This window comes from Ovis canadensis, chromosome X (genome assembly GCF_042477335.2).
Source record: "Ovis canadensis isolate MfBH-ARS-UI-01 breed Bighorn chromosome X, ARS-UI_OviCan_v2, whole genome shotgun sequence".
Lineage (NCBI taxonomy): Eukaryota > Metazoa > Chordata > Mammalia > Artiodactyla > Bovidae > Ovis > Ovis canadensis.
In genome coordinates this window covers 125,667,611-125,691,251 of record NC_091727.1, presented here as the reverse complement: position 1 = coordinate 125,691,251, position 23,641 = coordinate 125,667,611, and the positions used below count along the sequence as shown (strand labels likewise).

At 42.0% G+C, this 23,641-nt stretch overlaps 1 protein-coding gene across 6 annotated transcripts in view; it reads right to left on the bottom strand.

Moving 5' to 3' along the window:
- DCX (doublecortin) overlaps positions 1 to 23,641 on the bottom strand; it is a 391,029-nt gene that overhangs the window by 16,634 nt on the left and 350,754 nt on the right. For 4 of the 6 annotated variants that reach the window (XM_070290894.1, XM_070290896.1, XM_070290895.1 and 1 more), the window contains 2 exons: positions 14,181 to 14,283; positions 12,069 to 12,191 (listed from right to left, as the gene is read on the bottom strand). In XM_070290894.1, coding sequence (XP_070146995.1) covers positions 12,069 to 12,191; positions 14,181 to 14,283 — 226 coding nt within the window. Of the gene's footprint in view, positions 1 to 12,053; positions 12,192 to 14,180; positions 14,284 to 23,641 lie in introns of all 6 variants that reach the window. The other 2 variants (XM_070290897.1, XM_070290898.1) reach the window with 1 other exon arrangement.

Here is a 23,641-nt window from a genome sequence, read left to right as displayed (position 1 = left end):
TACCAAACAGCACAGAGACTGGGGGAGGTAGGCTTTGCCAGGGCACTAGGCTTTCTGGCGAATAAAAGAGACACTTTGGAAGAAGCAAGAGTCCATGGAGACAACGTGGCAAAGGAGTCAAATACTCTGCAGGAAAAAGCAGGAGTTACTACACCACCTGCAGTGCCTCAGGGTCTCCAAGCAGGACCTGGCCCCCTAGAATTCAAGATGCAGAGCAATCTTGGTCATGAATGTGAACTGACATAATGCAAGTCTTTCAGAAGAGCCCTGACCTCAGCCAGGAAGTCTCAAAGATGTAGGTATCCCCAGGTAAGTTCTGCCATTTTGTTCTACACGGTTGCTCTGTCCTTGGGCAAGCAAGTTTCCCAGCGTTCCTCAGCCATGGTACAAGAGGATGACTACTATACTTCCAGTGTGAAAACTGTCTTTTTTACCTACCCTTTTATCTAGCTTTTTACCTGAGCATGAGCCCACTGGTCTTGCCAAAATGGGGGAAATTATTAACCATAGTATGTCTGCATGGGAATCAGTTCCCACTTATTGGCCATAGAGCTACACACACAGGTTTTTTTTTTTTTTCAATTTCTAGTTCTTTTCTCAACATTCTCTGTAACTCTCTCACCCCCAAATTTTAGAGCACTAAGGTTCCATCTATACCTCTCTCTCTATTCTCTGTATGTCTGTGTATGTTTATATATGTTCCACTGCCACTCTCCCAATCAATCAATCTCCAGATCAATCTTAAGCTACCTGCAAATAAAGGATTTAGTTTTGTCATCAGCATTCAATAAGCATTTTGAAAATCAGTTTGTAACCATTTAACTACAATTAACAATTTAATTGTTGGGGAAAAACACGGCAGACACTTTCCCAGACTTTCATGATGGAGTTAAACCCAAAGATGGACACAGAGCAATGAGAAAATGTAAACACGAACAGGCAAAGGTCCCCCTGGAGTAGGAAATGGCAACCTGCACAAGTATTCTTGCCTGGAAAATTCCATGGACAGAGGAGCCTGGCGGGCTACAGTCCATGGGGTCACGAAGAGTCAGACATGACTGAGAACACACAGCACACAACTCAGGCAAAGGTCAATTCCCTACAAGCTGAAGGAGCTCCTACGTCTACAGAGGATGTAAAACATATTCTTATATGCATTTCTTCTATGGGTTCTGTGGGAAAAAAAATCTGGAAGAGTGCCATTTGACTTGAATTATTAAGCCAACTCATATAAATGTCAAGTAAAAGAAGTAGCAGGAAAAGATGAAAATAGGGTCTGATGAACCGTGCTTAGTTTCGGATTGGCAAATCCACATGGAAGGCTGTCGCACATCATTTTGAGCATGACTGGAAATAACACCAGTTTGATAACCCTCATTTTTACTTTATTCTGCTCAGACATCTTTAGCTTCTGTCTTGGAGGTTCCATTTCTCAGCTGCAATTTGAGAATGTACTGGGGGAGTCTTTGCCATCTTTCACTGGTCTCTCTCATTTCCCTTCTCATAACCACAGCCTCGCTGTTGGCATCTTTTATTTACTCATATTCCAAATCCTTTCATCCCTTTCTTCTCATTGTACAGTTCATTTTTACTCCTTTACAACAAGGCACATCAGGAACTGTTCAATCTCCTAGGCTGCTTTAACAATCTTATCAACAAAAACCAGGATAATAATGCTTATTTTGTGTCTATGATAAGCCAGGAACTCTTTTTCTCTCTTTCTCGTCTCTCGCTCTCTTTCCCTCTGTCTCTCTCTCACACACATACACACAACCTAGTCTAGTCATATTCTAATTTCTGATAGGGAAACAGAGGTTTGTTCCAGTTAGAGACAGCAAATCCTGTGTCCAGGATTTGAACACAGGTCTTTCTGATTCCAAAGCCTATGTATGTTTCGGTTTGTTTTCAGTTTTTGCTACATTGCTCTTCCCTTTTCACACTTTGCTCCTGGGGCTCCTTCCTATGACAACTTTCTGACATGGGTAGGGAGGAGGGAGAAGAGTTGTAACAGAGAAAAAAAAAGAAAGAAATAGGAGCACGTAGAAGCAGACACCAGAGCTTAGACCCATCTTCTAGGCTTTTTATCCTACTCAATCTAGTTTAGATTGGAAAGTGATTAGCAAGAGCTATCTTTCATTCACCCTGCCAACATTCATAGACAATGTCCTGAAACAATAGCAGAGACAGTGGCCAGCCAGCCATGTAACTACCCTCATGCCACAGAATCCTCTGAGAAGATGGTATCTGTGCCCTGTCTGCCACTTCCCTCAGCTTTGCAGCATAATTGCCAAGCTTGGCTTGGCACAATCTTGGCTTACTAGCTTCTCTGAAGGCTCATGCTTGCCCATTTCCCAGTGCTTGTCTTTAAATCCTTGGCTCCCTCAGAATGGAACAAGACAAGCCCCAACAAAAGATGGTGGGTAAGGTAGCTAAGTTGAATTAACTAGATTTATAGGGACCTAAATGTGTAGGGGAATAGGAGCTCCCAGGAGTCAAGAACAAGGTAGAAGGAGTCAGTTTCCGAAGAACAAGGAGAAATTTCCGTTTCTGGCATGGGTGGCCAAGGGCAGAGTATGGTCACCAGCCTGGCAAATTGATGCTGAGCTCTTAGACTCTGAATTCCCTTGTCTGGAGGCTGGACTGCTTCCTGGAAATCAAGATGCAATCCTGTGAAAGGTGGGTATAAGTAGCCCCGGGTACAGAGATTAAAGATTTGTCTGGGCAATGAGTTAAACAAGTCATTTACTTTCTGGGTTCAAGTTTGCATGGTACAGGAAGAAAAGGGTCAGTTTGACATGTGCTTTTCACCTAGCCTTTGACTGGAGAGCAAACTGATTTAGTATTACTTCTCACTTAGCTCTGGCTTTTCCCCCCCTCCATTCGAATCTCCACATTTGAGCTCAATTCAAAATCAAGTCTGCTGGTTTGGGTTTGAGGTCTATTTTGAAATACTGCTCACTGAAAATAAATAACTCAGTCTACAAAAAAAGCTATGACAATAATTTCAGAGCCACCTTTAAAATTGCAGATGTATTTCTACAATTGTTTTCAAAGCATTTTGCACTATATGAATTCACATGATTCTCCTGATAAGCCCAAGAGATGGTAGCCAGGAATTAATGGTCTCCTTTTAATCATAAGAAGAGCCTCAGAGAGTTTAGGACTTGCTTCCTGGGTATAAACTGCTTCTTCTCAATGGATGGTGGACTTCAGGATTTGCTTACAGATTTATTTCAAAATTCCCCCAAAGTTAGCATATCACATACCACCATGACTTTTCAGTGATTGGTTCTCTGTCTTGTCTTTTCTAATTTCCTAATGTCTTGAAGAGGGAGATCTCAATATACAATTCAGTCACTTCCTCATTCTTTTCTCATACTGAGATGCTCTAATGTTCCTTCCTTCCAGTCCAAAGACACCCTGGTTTCTTCCTACTTATACAGGGAGGTTTTCTGGAAGGCCATCCAAGTAGAACCAAGGTGGTTTCAACTTACTTCAGAACAAGGCCAAGAGACTGAGCCTGTGGTTTTCATACATTCATTCCAAAGAGCCCTTGGGCGGGGTGTGTGGATTGGTTTGGCTAATTATTTCTGCTCAGTGGGAAAGCTTTTGTCCTTCTCCCCAGACTCATCTAATAGGGAAGCAAAAACTAAGGGCCCAACAACAGTTTTTCACTGATTTGATCACAAGTCTGGTTCTCAGGCCAAATTCAATCATAGGTTGTAAGACTGTAACTTCAGAAGTTGGAATTTGAATTTTAAATCAATTCCCTACAGAGTCTTGGACAGCATGCAGTGGTGGATCTTTTAAATAAAGGAGAAAAGTAAGAGTCTTCCCTATAGCAAAAAAAAGAGTGTGTACCCATTTCTGCACTATTTTGACACAGATCAGTTTCCTTCAAGAAGAGGACAACTTTAAGAAGACTGATAGATGTGCCAGGATTGTTTCCTCCGACTTGATAAAGCTGACAATATTTATTTCTAGCTGAAGGTGGTTTTGCTGAGAACATGTTTCTGGTGGAGCAAGCCTGTTGTCAACACTCACTCCCAGTTTTATGGGGCAGGAACTAGAAAAAAACTACACTGCCCTTAATCTGTGGAAAGAACATATGCTTTGGAATCAGTCAGGGTTTTAAACCCGGGCTTAGCCATTTCTTAGATGTGTGACCTCAGGTGGAACCTACCCTCTGTGAGTCTGTTTCCTCATCTGTAACATTTGAATAAAAATAATGTGGATGCCAATTCTTGTTGTTTTGAGCATTACATGACAGACTACATATAAAACACTTAGTCAAGTGCCTTAGCAGATAGAGAGGGCTCAATAATGACAGCTTCCTTTGCTATTACTACTGGCCACTACTAGAAATGGAAGGAATTGAAGCATTGAGTTAGGAAATCCCCTTCCACGGTGTGTGATTCATCAACTTAAGGAGGCTGAGGACTAATTCTTTGGCTAGCAGGTCAGACATTAGAAGACTGAAGTTTTCCTGAGTGAAGCCCATTACTTTTTATTTGTGCAGGTTATGGCTGTGTTCCCCAAAGCAGAGCCCTTGGTTCTCGACTCTCTCAGCGGTACCATGGGGGTAGGGTGGTCAATGAACTCCATGTGGAATCATTGAAGGTATCGGAGCAGGGAAGTTATACAATGGCTGTGTTTTAGGATGAAAAATGTGGTGGCACCACAGCAAACGCCTAAGTGGATAGAGATTTGAAGCAGAGATACGATGTAAGAGTATGTTGAGTAATTCAGGCATCAGGTGATGAGGGAAAGGAAGGGATTTTTTTGTGAGAAAGGTGAAGACGTTTTAAAGGTTCAACAACAACAACAGGCACAGGATATGGTAGACATGAAGGACTGAAGAGTGGGAAGAGTCAAAGATAATGCCAAGGTGCTGGGCCTAGGGAATAGAATTGATTCTATTGTCAGGGGGTTGGGGAAGGGAAATATTTTTGTTTTGTAGACACATTGCATTTGGCACATGGAGGCAGAATTGTCTGGTCAGCATTCATGGCGCTGATATCCAGAAGGAAGGTGGGGGCTGGAGATGTAGGTTCAATGGCAGCCTGTCTGTACCTCAATATGCTATACTCATTACCACCTCTGCTCTTTTGTTCATGTTTTCTCTGCTGCCAGAAACATCCACTTCTTTACCAATTGAAACCTTCCTTCAAGCCCCAGTTCTTTCAGGAAGCCGTAACACCCTAGCCCACAGTAAACTCACTTTCCCACAAACTCCAATACTTCCAACAGCACTTACTGCCTGTGTCTCTCATGTACTCGGCATCTAAACAAATCATAAAGTCTCATTTTCAGCACCACAGTTCAATGGTTAAATTGTAGAGTGTGGGGCCAGATTGCCTGGGTTCAAACCCCAGCTCTACTACTTCCTAGCTGTGTGGTTCTGAGTAGGTCAGTCCACTTCCATATGCCCTAGTTTCTTCATGTGCAAAATGGGGACAATAGCACCTACCTCATAAGGTTGTTGTAGGAATAAAATTAGTTAATATACGTAAAATGATTAGAATGTTTGCTTGACACATAACTGTGTGAGTATTTGTAAATAACAATGTTTGTACTCCACCAAAAATTTGGAGAATCACTTGTATTTAAACACAAATCCCAATGTGCAACATGTTGCTAGGACTCCTACTTCAGGGATATGGGTCAACACCACCACATCCCATGGCCTGTGGTGTGCTCTGGGCCCCCATTATACTGCTTCTCCAACCATTTCCTAAGCAATGGAAAAGTTGCCTTAGATATAGGACTGTTCTTCCACTTCAACTAGACATAAGTCGTAGTGTTAGAAAGAACCAGAATGGGGGAGGAGGTAAGGGAAGTCTTTTTCTCTTCCTATGGCTTCACCAAGGGCACAGACAAAGAGCACCACTTCCCCTTGGATGGACAGGAGGGGAGCTGATGGAGGGTCTATGATGGGAACTGGAAACAAAGGTGCTTAATTTATGGCTGTGCTCTATGCTGCACAAAGAGAATGTCACACATACCACCCCCACCCCTGCCTCCCTACAGCTCTTTTCTGAAAGCCGAGGAAGGTAGAAGGAGCAGAGAGGCAAGGGCCATCCAAGAGAGACTGTTTATTCACCACTCTGGAGCCTCTACACCCTGCCTCAAGGAAAATGCAAGGATTGTTTTCATGGGAGTCAGGAGAGCTGAGCTCTCATTCTTGAGTCATAAATAGATATTGGGAAGACTGCAAGATATACTGAACCTCTTTATATCTTTGTTCTCCAATCTAAAAAAAAACCGACTGGATAATTTTCTTTTCCCAACTTAATTTATGGTGCTATTATGAGTGACAACTGAGATGATGGATTTGGGAATATTTTGCAAAGTGCAGAGCATTTACGTCATATAAAAGATCACTATCTTGAACTTCTCTCAGATGCAGAAGAAGGATATTGTGTGTTGAAGACCTCCTGGAGAAGAAAATGGCAACCTACTCCAGTATACTTGCCTGGAAAATTCCATGGACAGAGGAGCCTGGCAGAGCAGGTTATAGTCCATGGGGTTGCAAAGAGTCGGACATGACTGGGCAACTGAGCCCACACACACAGTCACATGTGGCAAGTGAGCATTTGAAGTGTGGCTAGTCAATTGAGGTGTACTGTAAGTATAAAATACAATCCTATTTCAACGAATGTAAAACACCTCAATAATTTGTTACATTGGTTACATGACAAAATGATAAGATTTTGGATGTATTAAATAAAATAAATGATCAAAACTAATTTCACCTGTTTCTTTGATCTTAAATGTGGCTATTAGAAAATTTTAAATTACATACAAAGCTTGCATCTGTGGCTTGCATTTTATTTTTATTGGACTGAGTTGGTACATCCAGTCACATTCAGGAGAGTCAGAGCATTCGGTTTCCTCCATCTTAGGCAACCCAAAGCAACCTGTTTAGTTCAGAAAAGAAGGACTCCTGGATACAGTAGTCCCATGGACATCCTCCCTCCAACCTGGCTGTTTTGTGGTCCTTGATCTCCCCTTTTAAAAGATGTGCATTTTGGTAGAAAAGACATTCATTCTCGGGAATTTGGGAACAGGGAAGATTTGACTTTCAGGAATAGGTGCTCATAGGTTGGGGGACAAAGGGTGGGGAACATTGGGTTGCTACAACAATGACTCACTGTTGAAGAATAGCAAACTAATTATTACATTACAATCCTCTCAGCCTACCAGGGTGGGTAATTAGCTTCCTTGGAGGCTCCTCAAAAAAAGAAAGAAAAAGAAAAGATTCCTTCCCAGCATCTGGCTGAATTTGTCCTTTTAATTCAATCCAATCCAATCCAATTGGGAGGTAGTTGCATAAAGAGAGAAATTAACACATTAAAGGCTGAAATAAAAATAGAGAGAGATGCGCAGAAACATCTTCCTTTAGTTCTGAAGCCAGCCTTACCTTTGCCCATCAAATAGCAAGTCCTGGGTTAATCAAAATGGAGTACTGCATAAACTTCCTTCACACATTCCACAGGAGTCCTCTGGGCTCAGGTTTCACCTGCTTTCCACACAGTCCCTTGCCCTACTTTAAAGACAAACTTGGCTAATGGGACTTATATTCTCAGAGTCCATCAGCTTTGTCCAGCGAGAATGAGCGCTCCTTATAGCTATATTATATAGACAATCAGATTTTTCCTTAACTCAAGTTTAGGCTTAGCAACAGACATCCCATTTGGGGCAATACTGCCATCAATATTGGCAGGCAGGAGTGCGACTGAACTCGAGGGGAATAAAGTAGAAAGATTTTGATTTATTCATGGGCAGAAGAGGAAACAGACAACTTAAACACTAAGGAACAAAGAATCAAATTATGATGCACATTACAGACCAAATAGCATCAATTTACTAAACCTCAATTCAAACTGAACGTAGATATTAACTGAATCATGAATTGGACTATATATATGTATATACACATATGTTTGTAAAGCTAGAAAACTGTTCAGACCAAAATCAAACCTACATATTTTCTAATGAACTAGAACATCAAAACATTCCTTTAACTGAACCTGAAATGAGCCAATGTTTCATTTGGTTTGAATCCCGACTAAAGAGGAACATTTTTGGCTTTCATTTGCCATCAAAGGAAGGTAGTTAAAATTCCCTGGAAATGGCCTATCTTCCGCAACCTTTAGTTACTCAGGCTAAATGAAGAAACGTGGATCCATCCACAAGTCTCAGATCCAAGACAGACTGACAGAGAACAGAAACAGGGCAGAATTACCAAGTCCTAAAAAAGAACAAAGTATTTCAGCTCAACCCAATGCCATTATTCTTTAATGAAGTAAGTGTTAGTCGCTCAGTTGTGACCACCTCTTTGCAACCCCATGAACTGTAGCCTCCCAGGCTCCTCTGGCCATGGAACTCTCTAAGCAAGAATACTGGAGTGGGTAGCCATTTCCTTCTCCAGGGGACCTTCCTGACCCAGGGATCGAACCCAGTCTCCTGCATCGCAGGCAGCTTCTTCACATCTGAGCCCCTAAATTAATCTGTATATGTTTTTCGCTGACAGCTCAGAAAACCTTGATGCTTTATGAAAACCTGTGTATTGTCTATAGCTCATCCTTCTTATTATCTAATTCTGTGGAATCTGGTTAACAATTCTGGAAATAACTGATAACCATGGAGAACGATTTTTGTCTAGACATGCAAGTTCTGTCTTATCCAAAATGGGAACCAAGTCTTAGAGAAGGTAAGAAACTTGAACCAAGTCACAAAGCTGGGAAGTGGTAGAGTTGGGTTTTCCTAGAGGGATGTCTCTCTTTCCTCTTCCATATCCTATCCCCCTACGCCTCCCAGCTCAGAATAGTCCTGAGTGAGGAGGAGCTGGAAAAGGGAAAATGGGTATGTCAACTCCAAACTTTACCTAAAGTACTGGTTTGCCTGAGATTGGCTTTATCCCTGTGGAATGTTCACTGAGCGAATGTCCTACTCTTGACCCTAAACTCCCTTTTACCTTTGTGGGCTGAAATCATGTGAAGGCCCTAAACACATCATCTAAGATGAGTGCAAATGTTCTGAAAATTGCCAGAACATGAAGGCTGGCTAGATTAGAGTTTGACTTCACTTATGTTCATGAACTATCTGAAATGAAGATTTAAATAGTCTCTACTGAGGATACTACTTTAGGTGTTTTTTGTTTGTTTGTTTGTTTGTTTTTTACTGGTAAGAAACAAGGGCTGTTAATAATTCTGATACCAAGTAAGGTCCCATTTTTCCTACCTCAAATTGGTTACTTTGTTTATCTTGTATGTGTGAGTGCATCCTCATTCCTTCTCTTTAGCAAGGGACTTTTGAAAGAAAGAGTTCAAGACCTAAAAATAGGTCTTGCCTGTTTAAGCCTAGGTTGGGATCTATTAAAACTCAATTTAATACATGCTCATTGAGTCCTAAATGCATTCCTTCTCTGTCTCCAACACATTATACTCAGTGAGGCGCATCTATTTTAGAAGGGAAATTCTGTAGGTAGCATGTTGGAGATCAATTATTTGACGTATGTATAAACTGTGTTTAATTACAGGTAGTCGTATTCATGTGTGCTGGGTAACCCAATTGGATAGTCTGCAAAGAGAATCTACTTACTTCAAACTTTTGCCACCCCAGCCTTTCTAGCTAATGGATTATGTGATGGCTTAAGAACAGGCCCACAAATTCTCAGATATCTTTCCCTTCCAGAAATGGAGGCTGCAACCCCTTCCTTGAATGTGGGCTGATCTTAGTCACTGCTTCCCAAAAAAAGGCTAAAACAGAAGTGACAGTATATGGCTTTGGAGAACAGATCATAAAAGGAACCACATCTTCTTTCTTCTTCATTCTCTTGAATCACTGTCTGGAAGAAGATCCTGCCAGTGGCCATCTTGGAAGTTAATTCTACCATCCCAGTTGTGTCTTCAAATGACTGCATCCCCTGACACCTTGACCTCAACCACATGACAACTACATGAAAGATCCTGAACCACCCAGCTAAACCACCCCAGAATTCCTGACTCACCAAAAACGTGAGATAATAAATGTTTGTTAGTATGTTTTAGGGTGATTTGTTTTATAGCAAGAAATAAGTAATACAGGTTAAAAATCCCAGAAATAGCCAGTGATACTCTGAAAAATTGATTAGCTAAGTGATTATTGCCAGGTTTTATGAATATTTTTATTCATGTATGTATTTGGCTATACTGCACGGCATGTGGGATCTTAGTTTCCTGACCAGGGATTGAACCAGTGCCCCGGGCAGTGGAAGGGCAGAGTCTTAACCACTTGGCCACCAAGGAAGTCCCCAGACTTCATGAATCTTGATCAAGTGTTTCAAGTACATTTTTTTGCAAGGCCCTGCTTAGAACCTTTACAAACAATTTCATTCTCAATCCAAGTGTTAAAATCTAAGTCTTTGTAGTTTGAGCAATATGAATTTGCTTACATAGTTTCATGTGCTATTATGTTTAACCAAAATATCACAAAACAGCTGTATTTTTAAAAATTCCTTCAGCAAGTATTACCTACAGGTCTACTGGGTTTCTAGCACTGTGCAGGGTGAAATAGGTGCTCTTGTGCTTTACAAACACTGTTAACATCTACTAGGACAAAGGTACTGTGCTCAGCACTAAGAATACAAAAATGAACGTGACACCTAGCCCTTGAGGGACCCAGGATTTGGTTGAGGAAGTAAATACATACAAGCAAATACATACTTTACAACACAGCTGTGACTATTACCCCAGAGATATGAACAACATGCTATGATATTGTGGAAAATGGAACAACTATTTCTACTTGAGGTATTGAAGGATTAATAGTTTTCAAGCAAAGAAGAGTGGTGGGTTTGAGGGATGGCATTCCAGGTGCAGGAGAACAGGGTATGCAAAGACATGAAGGTATGAAAAGCCTGAGTTGCCTCTTCACAGCTGGGTTCCTTCTTCCTGAGAATAAAGAGATGCCCAGTGATAGGCATGGTAAGATGAGGCCAGCAGGACCAGCTGTTTTTCTAGGCCACGGACATTTCAAAGCCAAGAGAGGTTGCTCAAGCTGCCTCAAATCGAAGATGTGATAAGGAGTGCTTTTGTTCTCTGCCCCAAGGCTCTCTGGCTAGAAGAATTCTCATGGTGTACCCTGAGCTTTGGGAGGATAAATGTGTAAGTCTTCCGGATCATAGAATTTCTTATACATGAAGAATTCAAATTGTCAGTGCATGAGTCTACTGAGCTTCTACACTTGGACTTCTGTGGCCCTTTTGCTTTTTAGATCAGTGCCACTTAAAATGTGGGTGCAAGGCCTTGCACCAGAATGTAAACCAACACACTGCTGCCTTTATCAGTAAAATCATACTATGAAAAAAGAGCTGGCTGAAGTAAATGGTTTGCTCAGTGGCATGATTTACATTTGGCACCAGCTCCAGTCTCTTCACAGACTGATAAATAGTTCATGCGTCAGCAGTGATCCCTAGACCCCTAGATCACATTTTTTACATCATGAACTATCCACTAAATAAAATCCTATATATCAAGTCTCTTTATTTCCTTTGGGAACCTGACCTATATGTCCTTTACTCCTGTGAGAATGATGCAGTTTATTTTGTTTCCCTTTTTGTTTTGACTTCTAAAAAATTCAAAGTTACATTTAAAGCTCAAGGGCATCTACCATGTTGACACTTTGAGGTAAGTAGCTCTTTTTTTTTAACCTTCTTGTTTTTGATTCTGATTTTCTATTCCAAATTTATGTTTGACTTGATTATATCACTGACGATGCATTTGCTGGATGACGTTGAGAATAATGGCAATGAAGAGAACCATAACAAACAGCATTACAGCAAGCATGGAAAGTGGGCCAGATTTCTGGTCTGTACCCATCTGAGTAGAATCGGGGTTGTAGCTGTATCTCCATGAGGCCAAACAAATTGAACTGGTTAGTCTCTGAATGGATAGGATTGGTCTCACGGAGACACAGTGGTGTTCATGAGGAACTCATTCCTCTGCATGCAGAGGGTACTGCCCTCCATAAATGAAGTCAGCGTGCACAGTTAGGAGAAGAGCACTCACCGTCTTGGTCGTTACCTGAGTCAGCTGGAGACTTGCTCCGGCGCGTGGGGCCAGGGCTCTTAGCTGAACTCTTCTGAGGTGTTGGGGATGCCTTAGGGCCAGCTGTGGCTGATGGGTTTCCCTTCATGACTCGGCATTCTGGTGGAAAAGGACACAGATGGCTTAGTAGAGCTGGGGAGAACCAAGACTCAGCATATTACCAACTTCTGGAAACTGGAATAAGCACCTCATGCCAAAGCACTTCATGTCTCAGGACTACAAGGTGGTCCTCAATGTTTGAAGGAATGATGGCTCTGGAGAGAGAGGCAAGGGAGAAACTTTCAAAGGCACCTGGGCTAAGCCAGATGTTTCAACTCCTGGATCATGGAAACAAGGGCAGGAGTTGAAAAGTAGTCCGAGCAGGTAATTAAATAGTCAATGGTCAATCATTTTTGGACAACTTAGTCATGGCTCAGAACAGCACCTGTTGACAAAATTGATTTCCTTGGAGAAGAGATTGACAGCTCAGAGGTTGCAGCCACACAGATGAAATATTCATGAATAATTTAAAGGAGGGGGTAGGCGCCACTATTTATTATTCATCACGTCATTTATTGCAATAGGCATATTAAGGACGCCATGTCATTTTATAAGTAAGCAATACTACCACCACCACCACCACCTTGCATTTATAGAGTTCTTTATGATTGTCAGTCTATCTCATCATAATCCGTTCTCCTGGTTTAATGAATAAATGGACCAGTAGACACTATGCCACTCATGACTTACAGAGAGAAAAAGGCCTTGGGTGTGTAGGAGAGTCTGCCAAATGTTTCTGCTACTCCCCCAAGCTCAGTCTGACATGTTTGGAGTACCCTTTCTATGCAGGTCACTCAGCATCCCTACCATGGTAATTTGGGACACTGATGGTGCTAGTATGTTAGGAGGATTATTATAATCATTTTGCTGATGAGAATGCAAAGAGCTTAAATCTCTTGCTTAGAGCCACAAAGGAAGAAAACAGCAAATAAGGATGCACAGTCAAGCTTCTTGAGTCCCAGTCTAGAGCTCTTTCCACTATCTTTCTCCAACCTCATGTGATCATGCTCAAAGTGGAACCAAACAGCTAGGCACTGGGTTATCTCTTCATTGGACACCACCTCATCACCTTCTACTTAAAGACACACCAAAAATATTGGTTCTCTGAAAGATTAGGAGATCTTTTCTGGCATATTAAGCTTTGGTGGAAACTGAATCAAGCAGAAAGCTCATTTTTGTTTTTTGTTTTTTTACTTCTTGTTTTGATTGACAAACTTTAGTGATCACTGTCCAGAGCTGGAGATATACAAGATACAAGAAACTGGACAGTCTGGGATTTGTTTACCTATTATATGGTCATCTGCCTCTTCTCAAAGGGAACACAGCAGAAATGCCACCTCTTTCAGGGTCCTTGTCACTTGAGCTGTTTGTAAAGTCTGTATTAGTGCAACTTGATATTTTCCCCATACTTTTCTCCTCATGATTGGGAAATACGTTTTGAATGTGTTTTTCCGTCAGGATCATCCCCTAACTCTGTGACTGTGTGAGCTAATTCACCAATAACTTACTCACAGAGCTTGGACTCAAGTAAAGGGAGATGGGCAGATGTTCACCTCCTTCCTGAGATTCACAATCTTCTGGAATCTTGAGTCACAAAGTGCGAGGAATGGGGCAGTAAGCCAGGAGGTAGGAAGAGGGAAAATGTTTGACACTAGGAACACAGTGGAAAACAGTTCTAAAATGGAACTACCAACCTAGGCCAAATAGCTGGAGGATGTTGACTAGAAAAAAATATATACACATACAATAACTAACTTCTGACTCCAAATGTTCCTTCCCATGGTCTGATTGAGCCTGTCAGCCCAGGTGAAATAATATATGGTTCAAGAAACACGGTCACTATGGTGGCAGGCAGTGAGTTTTATTGAGTTTGGAGGGTCAATGCATCTGAGATAGGCAATCAACTTTCACTTAGTGGCTCCTATATCCAAATATATGGGACAGAGGGACCACTCATGGATGTTCTCCAGGTCATATGAACCCATGAAAATCCTAAGGTATAGAAGGAGTGAGAACAATGAAACAATACAATTCAGTGGTTGTCCTTACCATTTTCATCCAGAGAAAAGTCATCCTGAGCATAGCGAAATTTTTCAGGACCGCAGGCAATAAACACATCATCATCACCAAAGAAATCATGGAGACAGGTTACCTACAGAGAAAGCAGAGACAGTGATTTGATATTCGATGGTCTTGTGACAATGAACTTCATACATCATTTTAAGTCCCCAGGGATCTCCTTTTTCTCAAAATACCAGGCTCATAGCCTGCACCATAGCCCCTGGCGAGTAAAAGATACACAGAGAGCCATTTTCTTTTCATGGTGCATGTGTGGTATTTTATTCCCATCTTATCAAGAGTAACTTCAAGACCATGTCAAATGGAATGTTCCCCTCTGAATAAAAGTCAGCAAATAGATAGCCCTGTAAATGTCACCTTTCCTCAGTGCTTCATAGATGGAGTGTTGCTAACTCAACTCTGGAGTCAAGGGTGTAGGCCAAGGAAGATGAGAAAGATCTTCCGCAGCTTGAGGCAGACTGACTCCGTGGCTGACTGAGATGTGGAAGTCCCTCTCTCCAGCTTCATGAGTTTTGAAGGAAGGAGACCAGGTTTTTTTTTTTTTTTTTAGACCAGGTTTTAACCTCTCTGGACCCACCCAAAATTGGACCTTTTCCTAAAAGTGTACCAAAAACCTAGTAGTGGCCCGAAATACCACCCTTTCCTAAAGAAAAGGGAGGGAAAACCTGTCCTGACCACTTAACATTTAATCAAGAACAATGGGCCCCTGTAGGCACGAGGCTCTGCTGGTAAATTGATGTTCCCAGGATCCTTCCCACCCTCTTGTGTCCTATGCGTTGCTGCTTCTCCACAGTAGAGAGACAGTCCCCCCAACTCCTTTCTGCACAAACAAATGAGGGTCCCTGGGAAAGTATGCTACTCCCTGCAGTCTCCCCACTTCTCAGCTTTCCTAATTACATTTGATAATTAGTCCAGCACACCAGGGAAACCCCAGGAGAAACCATAGAGTCAAAACATTCTTATCCCAATCCTTAGCTTGAAAGTGTTCAAAGCTTCTAATTGTTTTAAGCTACCCATTCAAGCTGCTTTCAGTGGTTTTCCAAAGGCACAGTGCTCACAAACTAACAACAGCTTGCTGGGTGCAGACAGCAATATGTTACATTTGAAAAATGTTTATATTAATAACATCATTCCCCACCCAGGATCTATTCAATCCCTGTTCCCCCAGCCAAGATGATTGCAAGCCTTACACAAAGCAAGAGAGGCTTAAAGATTATCCCCATTGTCTCAGCCTCCCAATCACCCAAAGGATGCCAAGAGAAGGGAGGGAGACTTGGAGCACTGCCAAGGTTGCTCCTATTAAGCCTCTTCCCACCCTGGGTCCTGATCTCATCAAATAGGCCACCATCCTTCTTTAGCCCACTCATCCTCACCCATTCATTCCACAATCATGTAATGACAAACAGAGCTACCACTAATTGAATGCTTACTCTGAACAGGCACTCTGCTAAGTACTTCCAAAACTGTCATCCCATTTACTCTCCGTCAATGTTACTGTCATCACTATGTTACAGATGAGAAAACTGAGGTCCAGAGACAATAAGTAAATGAGTCAGGCGGAACGTGATGAAGTCACGTAAGTACAAATTGACGTGATCCTAACCTGTGCTTTTAGCCACTCAGTAATAAAAGCACTTACACGTGGTTCAGGCATTGGGGAGACAAAAATGAGTAAGACTTAGGCCACGGACTTCATGGAGCTCATAATCTGATGGATGAGATACACTGAAATAGAGCATTTCAATATTGTGTCAGGAGTGCTAGGAATATTTGCAGGTGCCATAAGAGCTATTTAGTACCACATCCAGGTGACCCAGTCACTAGCTGGCATGTTAGTTCAATAAGCAGCCTGCATATTTCCCTGGTGGGTTTCCAAGGTGGCTCAGTGGTAAAGAATCTGCCTGCCAAGGCAGAAGGCACAAGAGACATGGGTTTGATCCCTGGGTCGGAAAGATCCCCTGGAGGAGGAAATGGCAACCCACTCAAGTATTCTTGCCTGGAAAATCCCATGGACAGAGGAGCTTGGCAAGCTACAGTCCATAGGGTCACAGAGTCAGATACGACTGAGAGAACACACACACATATTGTTCCGGTAGTGGAGACAATTATAGAGGCTACACACATGGCTTCGAACCCTTTTGCAGACTCCCACTGACATCTTGGATTAACTTTGAAACATTGTATGTCTCTGAATTATTTATGCCCCTGCTGCCTCTTGACCTTGAAGATCTCTGCCACACTCTGTATCTGAGGTTGCCCCCGACTGGCTTCATTTAGTTGTGGTCATGAGTGAGGGAAGCCTCTCCCTTGGGTACCCCTCCATTCGTGGTGTCTAGCATTTAGCACTCTGTTTCAAAACCTGCCTGTATTTTCATGAGTACTCACCTATTCCTTCCCATTAAATCACAGGTCCCCTGACTGTAAAGACCAAATTTAATCCCTCCCTCTGTATCTTCCCATGGTTCCTGGTAGAGCACTTAATCACATAGTAAGAATTTAGTCAGGGTTGTTTTTGCCTCAATTGAAAGTACAGAAAATAAGAAGGAGGCTTTGAAAGGGTACAGAAAGGCAGAAAAGTAGAAACAAGAACTCAACAGTGACAGACAATGTGACCTAGCATTCAAAGGTTTTGACAGGTAACAGAAATACAAAAATTTAAGAATAAGAAAGGAGCAATGACTGTGAATTAAGAAGTTATTCTTTGTATCATTATGCCAATTACTTTGAAGACAGATGAAATGAATCATTTTTAAAGGAAAACACAAATAAAGAAATTAGCAAAAAAGAAATGGAAAACCTCAACCAACTACTGGTCATAAAAAGAATTTAGTAAATACTTCAAACGGCAACCCTTCCCCCAAAGGTACCAGACCATTCATTTTGGAGGTACTTGTGAAAACCATTTCCCCAGGAGAAAGCCCAAAAGCTCAAAAGCAGCCATTGTGTTGGCATGCCATGCTATCCTATTGTAGAACAACAAAGCCTTCATGGATTGCTCTTGGGGTTGCTGTAAAAATGACCCACCCTTCTCCAACTCCAAGCCTCTCTGCCCCCACCCAGGCTTTGGGAAAGCCTTTGGATAACCTCTTCTCTGGGGAGCTTCTAAGAAAGGCAAAGCCCCTATGCTTCTGACAAACTCACAATGGTGTGGCTGGCTTCAAACACGTTCATTTTGCAATCCAGCTGTTCAGCATCAGGTTTCGTGCGTGATCCCACCCCACATTTTACTGGCTCCTGAATGTAGACAAATTCACATGGTGCATGTGGATACCCAGCTTTCCCAAACGCCTTGAATACTGAGACACAACAACCCTTCCCTGCTTGGTTACAGAGTTGGGAAAATAGAAAGCCCTCCATGTTAAATATGAGGAACCCAAAAACACAGAATGTCAAAGTGGCTGAAGGACACCCAGATGGATCATAGCAGAGCTGAGACTAGCACTCAGGTATCCTGATTCAATTCAGGACAAAACAAATCAATTGCCTGAGAGGACATGCCCCTAAGCCCTGATTTCAAAGGTTTGTATACAATGCCCGATATATATTAGAATGTTTTAGTGGATTGAAGAAAAAAAAAAATCTTCATGGATCACATTTTTAATCTATGGATAAGAAAACTCCTTTTCATTACCATAACTGGTAACTGAGTACGCAGTAGAGAAGGACAGGAGGAGGAAAAGAACAAAGAGAAAGAAGGAAAAAAGGAGGGGAATGGAGTGTAAGAAATAATTTCCAAATCAAACTCACATTCATATCTGCTTTTTAAAATTTCATTCAGGGGCTTCCCTGGTGGCTCAGTGGTAAATTGCCTGCAACGCAAGGGACATGGGTTTGATCCCTGGTTTGGGAAGATCCCACATGCCTCAGAGCAACTAAACCCATGCACCACAATTACTAAGCCTGTGCTCTAGAGCCTGTGCTCCGCAACAACAGAAGGCACCGCAATGAGAAGCCTGAGCTCTGAAACTAGAGGCTAGCCCCTGCTCGCTGCAGCTCAAGAAAAGCCTGAGCAGCAATGAAGACCCAGCATAACCAAAAAAAAAAAAAATCTGTTTGGTTAACATAATACAAATACACTTTAGGTTACGTTGCAAATATCTAATTTTGCAAGCCAGTTTTTTTGTGATAAAACTTCTGTCGTGAAGGGGCAATGAAAGTGGTAAAAATAATAATCATTATGATACCACTTACAGAATCCTCAGAGATCAAGGGTCTTGCTGACATCAGCTTTTGTTTGAAACACACTTGGGTATTTAAGTCAGAGAAGGGAACACAAAAGCTTGACACCTGTCTGTGTAATTAATCAACTGCCAGCACAAAATCAATAAAATCAATCAACTCCTATTAACATTAAACCATTTATTCCCTGTTCTTCCTTAAAAAAAAAAAAAAAAAAAAAACCAAACCAGCATGAGTTGAGGGAAGAGAGGCTAGCTTGGTTGTGCATTAGCATGAACAATAGACTATATGGACCATCCAGTGGCTTCAATGTTGAAGTACAACTGGGGAAATGGAGACAACAGATCACTGTGTGTGGGCAGCCTGAGTCCATCAGCTGCAAATGGGAATTTCACTCTGTGATTCGATATAAGCTTGATTAGATTTTCCATCCACATATTACAGATGCTGGTAATTATTATTAGTTCTCATACATGTCTGCTGCTGGTAGATTCTACATTTCACTATCTAACTGTTCAGAAAGAAATGTTATCTCAGGAATTAAGGCCTTGCTTGTCTATGAGACTCACTTTCAACATGCAAAATATTTTCATTGAAAGTTAAATTCCACTAATATTCATTCATAAATTACTTACTGTGGCAAAGGAACTATGTGAGAGATATAGAAACATACAATAAAAGGCCCCTGTGTTCCGAGTTGACAGCATAATACGGAAGTCAGAACTTCACAAATAATTGGACTACAAGGCAGACTGTTGTTAGCACTATAGAGGCACTCAGAGCAAGTGGAGTATGGGAGACAAAGAGAAGAATTCTAATCAGGAGAACTGGGGAAGGCTGCCAGAGAAGACGACATGAAGTCTGACTCTTGGAGGATGGTTGGCATAGAGATTGATGAGAGAGGAGTAAAAGGTATTCCAGATAACTGCAGAAATAAATGCAAGGAAGCAGGAACCTGCCTTTTCCTCTTTCCTTTTAGCCCTGGAAAAAGAACTGAATCTTGTCCTCTAGAGACACAGAGATTCTAACTCTCTATGGCACAATTGCCCAGACCCATCTGCCAGCCTTCTGCACAGACAAAACATTCAGTTGTCAACTGGTGGAATTCAGGGTGAAGAGAGAGTGTCTATGGGGAGAGGAGTGTCCCCAGTGGTGAACAACAGGGAACCTTGTGGCGAGGAAGTCAAACCACACTGATTTCCTGGTCTTGCCAACAGTGTGCCCTGCCCATAGTGTGGTTGGCAAGCTTTCCAAAATGAGTTAATGAAAGATTCAGTAAACATTACGGGTGAGGCTTTTTCTAAAAGTTACTGCTAACTCTCATTCTGGAACATTTCCTGCCTGTCTGCCTTGGATGGGCTCCAATCACAGGCTGGCACAGGGTTGGTGTGGTGATCTGAGATGCTGTTCCTTATCTCTAGACTCCTATATTCAACTGCTTGCTTGATAGTTCCACTTGTTTATCTGAGAGGCATCTCAGATTTAATAAGCCCAAGACGGAACTCTCATTGCTCCCTCTCCAAACCCTACTTCCCTTTCCGCTTTCCTCATCTCATGCACTGGTACCAAAATTCCCCTAGCTTCCCAAACCAGAAACCTGGGAGTCCCTTTTGACCAGAAGTCACATTTTACCTTTGTCCATTGTCACTCTTCTAGTCCAAGATACAATGCAGTAGCCTCGTAACCAGCCTCTGTACACCCACTCTTGGCAGCACACCCCCACCACCCAGTAGACATACACTCGCAACTCTTCTTACTGTGGGCAGAGTAATACTTAAAAAATTTAATAAGGCATATCACTTCTCTGTGAAAAATCCTCCAAAGCCTGTCAACCAGAGGTAGAGTAAAATTCACTTTGTATCTTGGCTCTGTATTATCCAGTCTGTTACATCACATGTGCTAGCTAGCTCTGGTCACACTGGCCTTCTTTCTTCTTCTCAAACACATCAAGAACTTTCATGCTTCAGAGCCTCCCTCTTGCAGGTCCCTCTATGTAGAAAGTACTCGTCCCAGATAGTCACAGACCTAGCCGCCTCTTCACCAGCAAATCTACCCTGGTGACCCAGTGGTTAGAACTCAGAGCCTCCACTGCTGGAAGCCTGGGTTCTGTCCCTCATCAGGAAACTAAGATCCCACAAGCTGAGGGGCTCAGCCAGAACAAAACAAAAACAACAAAAATATATATGAAAAAATAAAGTACCATATACTATATTTAAGCCTGAGCAACCCTCAATTTGGGGCTTCCCTGGTGGCTCAGAAGGTAAAGAATCTTCCTGCAATGCAGGAGACCCAGGTTTGATTCCTGGATTGGGACGATCCCCTGGAGAAGGGAATGGCTACTCACTCCAGTATTCTTGCCTGGAGAATTCCACGAACAAAGGAGCCTAGCGGCTCCTCTGGGGAGTGACAGTCCATGGGGTCACAGAGTTGGACACAACTCAGCAACTAACATTTTCATTTTTCAGCCCACATGCCATCCTCACTTAGAGTTTCAGATCTTTTATTTAGCCCCACAAATTAGTCACTATTTTAAATAATTAATATTGTTTTAATTTATCTACATACATGTTTGCCAGTTTATTTGATCACCATTTATTGTTAAGCCTCAGGACTTTCTTCTGGGGCCATTTTAAAATTATGTACCTGTTTGACCTTCCTACCTACTCTTATCTTCCATATCTCAGTCTCACCATATTTTCCATCTTCTTAACTCTTAGGGCAACATTCTGGAAAATATCTCCAAATCTGAGGTTTGCTCTGTCTTCAGATATATTTAACTTGCTGTTTTAACCCACTCAAACAGCTTCAAATTTCAACAACAATAATTTTGACTTTTAGAAATTCTATTTTATTTTTCTACCCAGATTTTCCAGGTCATAGGTGAGTCCCTTTTTCTTATCCCATTTTGATTACATATTTTGTTTATCTAAACAATCCATATTAAGTTCCTTTAGGTCCTTACCTGATCATTCTAGTATCTTCGGTCCTACAGAACCGAAATCTGTTGTTTCTGCTAACTCTCCCTCATGTTGATTTGTTTCCTTGTGTGTTTGATACTTTTAAAATGTGGAGCTCCCACTTGATTAAGTTAAATCTTTGGGACCCCTGAGGGGTCTAGATTGGGGATGCTTTCCTCTGAAAAAGATGGCAATTTATTTCTGCTGGGTGCCACGGGCACTAACAATGTGGGGGCACTTTTTATTCACTTATGGTTTCTCTAGTGACATGAATAGTATGAATTTGTTTTAGACCTGAGCCAGAGCAAGCTTTGGGCTGCAAATTCTCAAGTGAGTACTTCCAGTAGCACCAGTCACAGCAGCAGTAAGAGTAGTGCTCTTGTTTATTTTGTTTCTTACATACGGTCATGACAGAGACAAACAGTTTATGTGTAGGTTTTGGGAGTATTCGCTTTTAAGGGTCCTGATTAATGCAGAGATTGCAGCTTCAGGTCCCTCACTTTTTAAGGACCTTGTGTCAACTGAAAAAAAAAAATACAGTCCCTGCATAACATAAGAGTATGAGTCAAGTTTATTCAGTATCTTACTGAGGACTATAGCCCAGGAGACAGCCTCTCAGACAGCTCTGAGAAATTATTTTAAATAGGTAAGGGAGGAGGTTAGCAGATAGGTGATTTCAGGGAAGGAGGTATGTGCAACTACGCACACATCTTGGTAGAAAGTTGCTGCTAGTCACAAGGAACAGATAGTTAATGGTTTTAGTGCTTTTCTAAAAACAAAAAGATGCAAGAAGCCAGGTTCATAAAAAGTTGCTCATGAAAATAATCTACCTGAAGGCTTGATCTGCCAGTTTCCTGGAGCACTGAATGCCTCATCTTGATCTCTGTCATGAACTCCATTTAGGGTGGGTTGAAGGTCAGTGACTGAAGTGGCTAATGACTCCCCTTGTAGACCCAGATGATAAGTACATTCTTTAGTTTGCACCTGCATGTCCTGCATTTCCGATAATATCTAAAGCACTAGCTCCAATGATGGGGGTTTTACCCTCAGGGACGCTTAAACTTTTACATAGTGCCTGCTGTTCTGGTTTTAAAATCTCTTGCCGCTTCCCTCTCCTGGGTTGGTTTTTTTTTTTTTTTTTTTTTTTGGTTTGTTTTCCCGAAAGTTTAGAAAAACATTTTTAAAAGTGTGTTGCACGTTCCTCAAAACACTAAACATAGAATTACATACAACTGGATTCCTGAAACCAATTTCAACTTCTGAGGGTGTGTGTGTGTGTATGTGTGTGTTTTCTTTGTCCATGCCGCCAATAAGTAAAACCTGGATACCAGCATGGTGTCCTACAGTTCAACTCAATTATGACACTATCTGGAGATAGCATCAGATTCCACTGGTTAAGGGTTCAGTCTTACAAGACTGCCCCTAACCCCTCAGAGATAAGTCACAAGCCCAGGTTGTTGTTACCTATACTTCTGACCAACTGGCTATAGGTCAGGGGTTAAATTTCTTCCCATTGGAGTAAACAGCAGACTTGTTTGGGGTCTTCTAATGCTGGGGAACCAGCAGGAGGACACTTTGACCCCATCAATGTCAGCCTCATTTCTTAATGACCATCTAAAGATTTCCACCTTCCTGTCTCCTCTTTGTTTCACTCCTATGAATATTTACTTTATACATCTCATTTCTCAATAACCATTTCAAAATGTTCACCTTGTTGGAAAGAGTCCCTTGACTCTCCCCTCAGCCCCTCTCTAATCCCTTGTTAATTAACCTAATGATTTAAAATTTTTTTTCTTTCTTTATTGATTGTGCTGGGTCTTCGTGGCTGTGCGGGCTTTTCTCTAGTTGGGGTGAGCAGGGGCTACTCTCTAGTTGCAGTGTGACAGCTTCTCATTTAGGTGGTCTCTCTTGTTGCAGAGCACAGGCTGCGGGGCACGAGGGCTTCAGTAGTTGCAGCACAGAGACTCAGGACTTGTGCTCCTGGGCTCGAGAGCGCAGGCTCAGTAGTTGTGGCACATGAGCCCAGTTGCTCTGTAGTATATGGGATCTTCCCAGACCAGGGGTCAAACCCATGTCTCCTGCATTGGCAGGTGGATTTTTTACCACTGAGCCACCGAGGAGCCCAAACCTAATGTTTTTATTAGCATCTGTAATACCCCTGCGGGGAAACTGAGGCAGAAAATTCCATAAGGCTTCCAGAACTGTTTTTGTAAGTTTTGCAACAGTAAGATTTTAAGGGGTATCCATGTGAAAGAGCCCTGGATAATGGGCATAATCAGCTAATGGATATTCCTG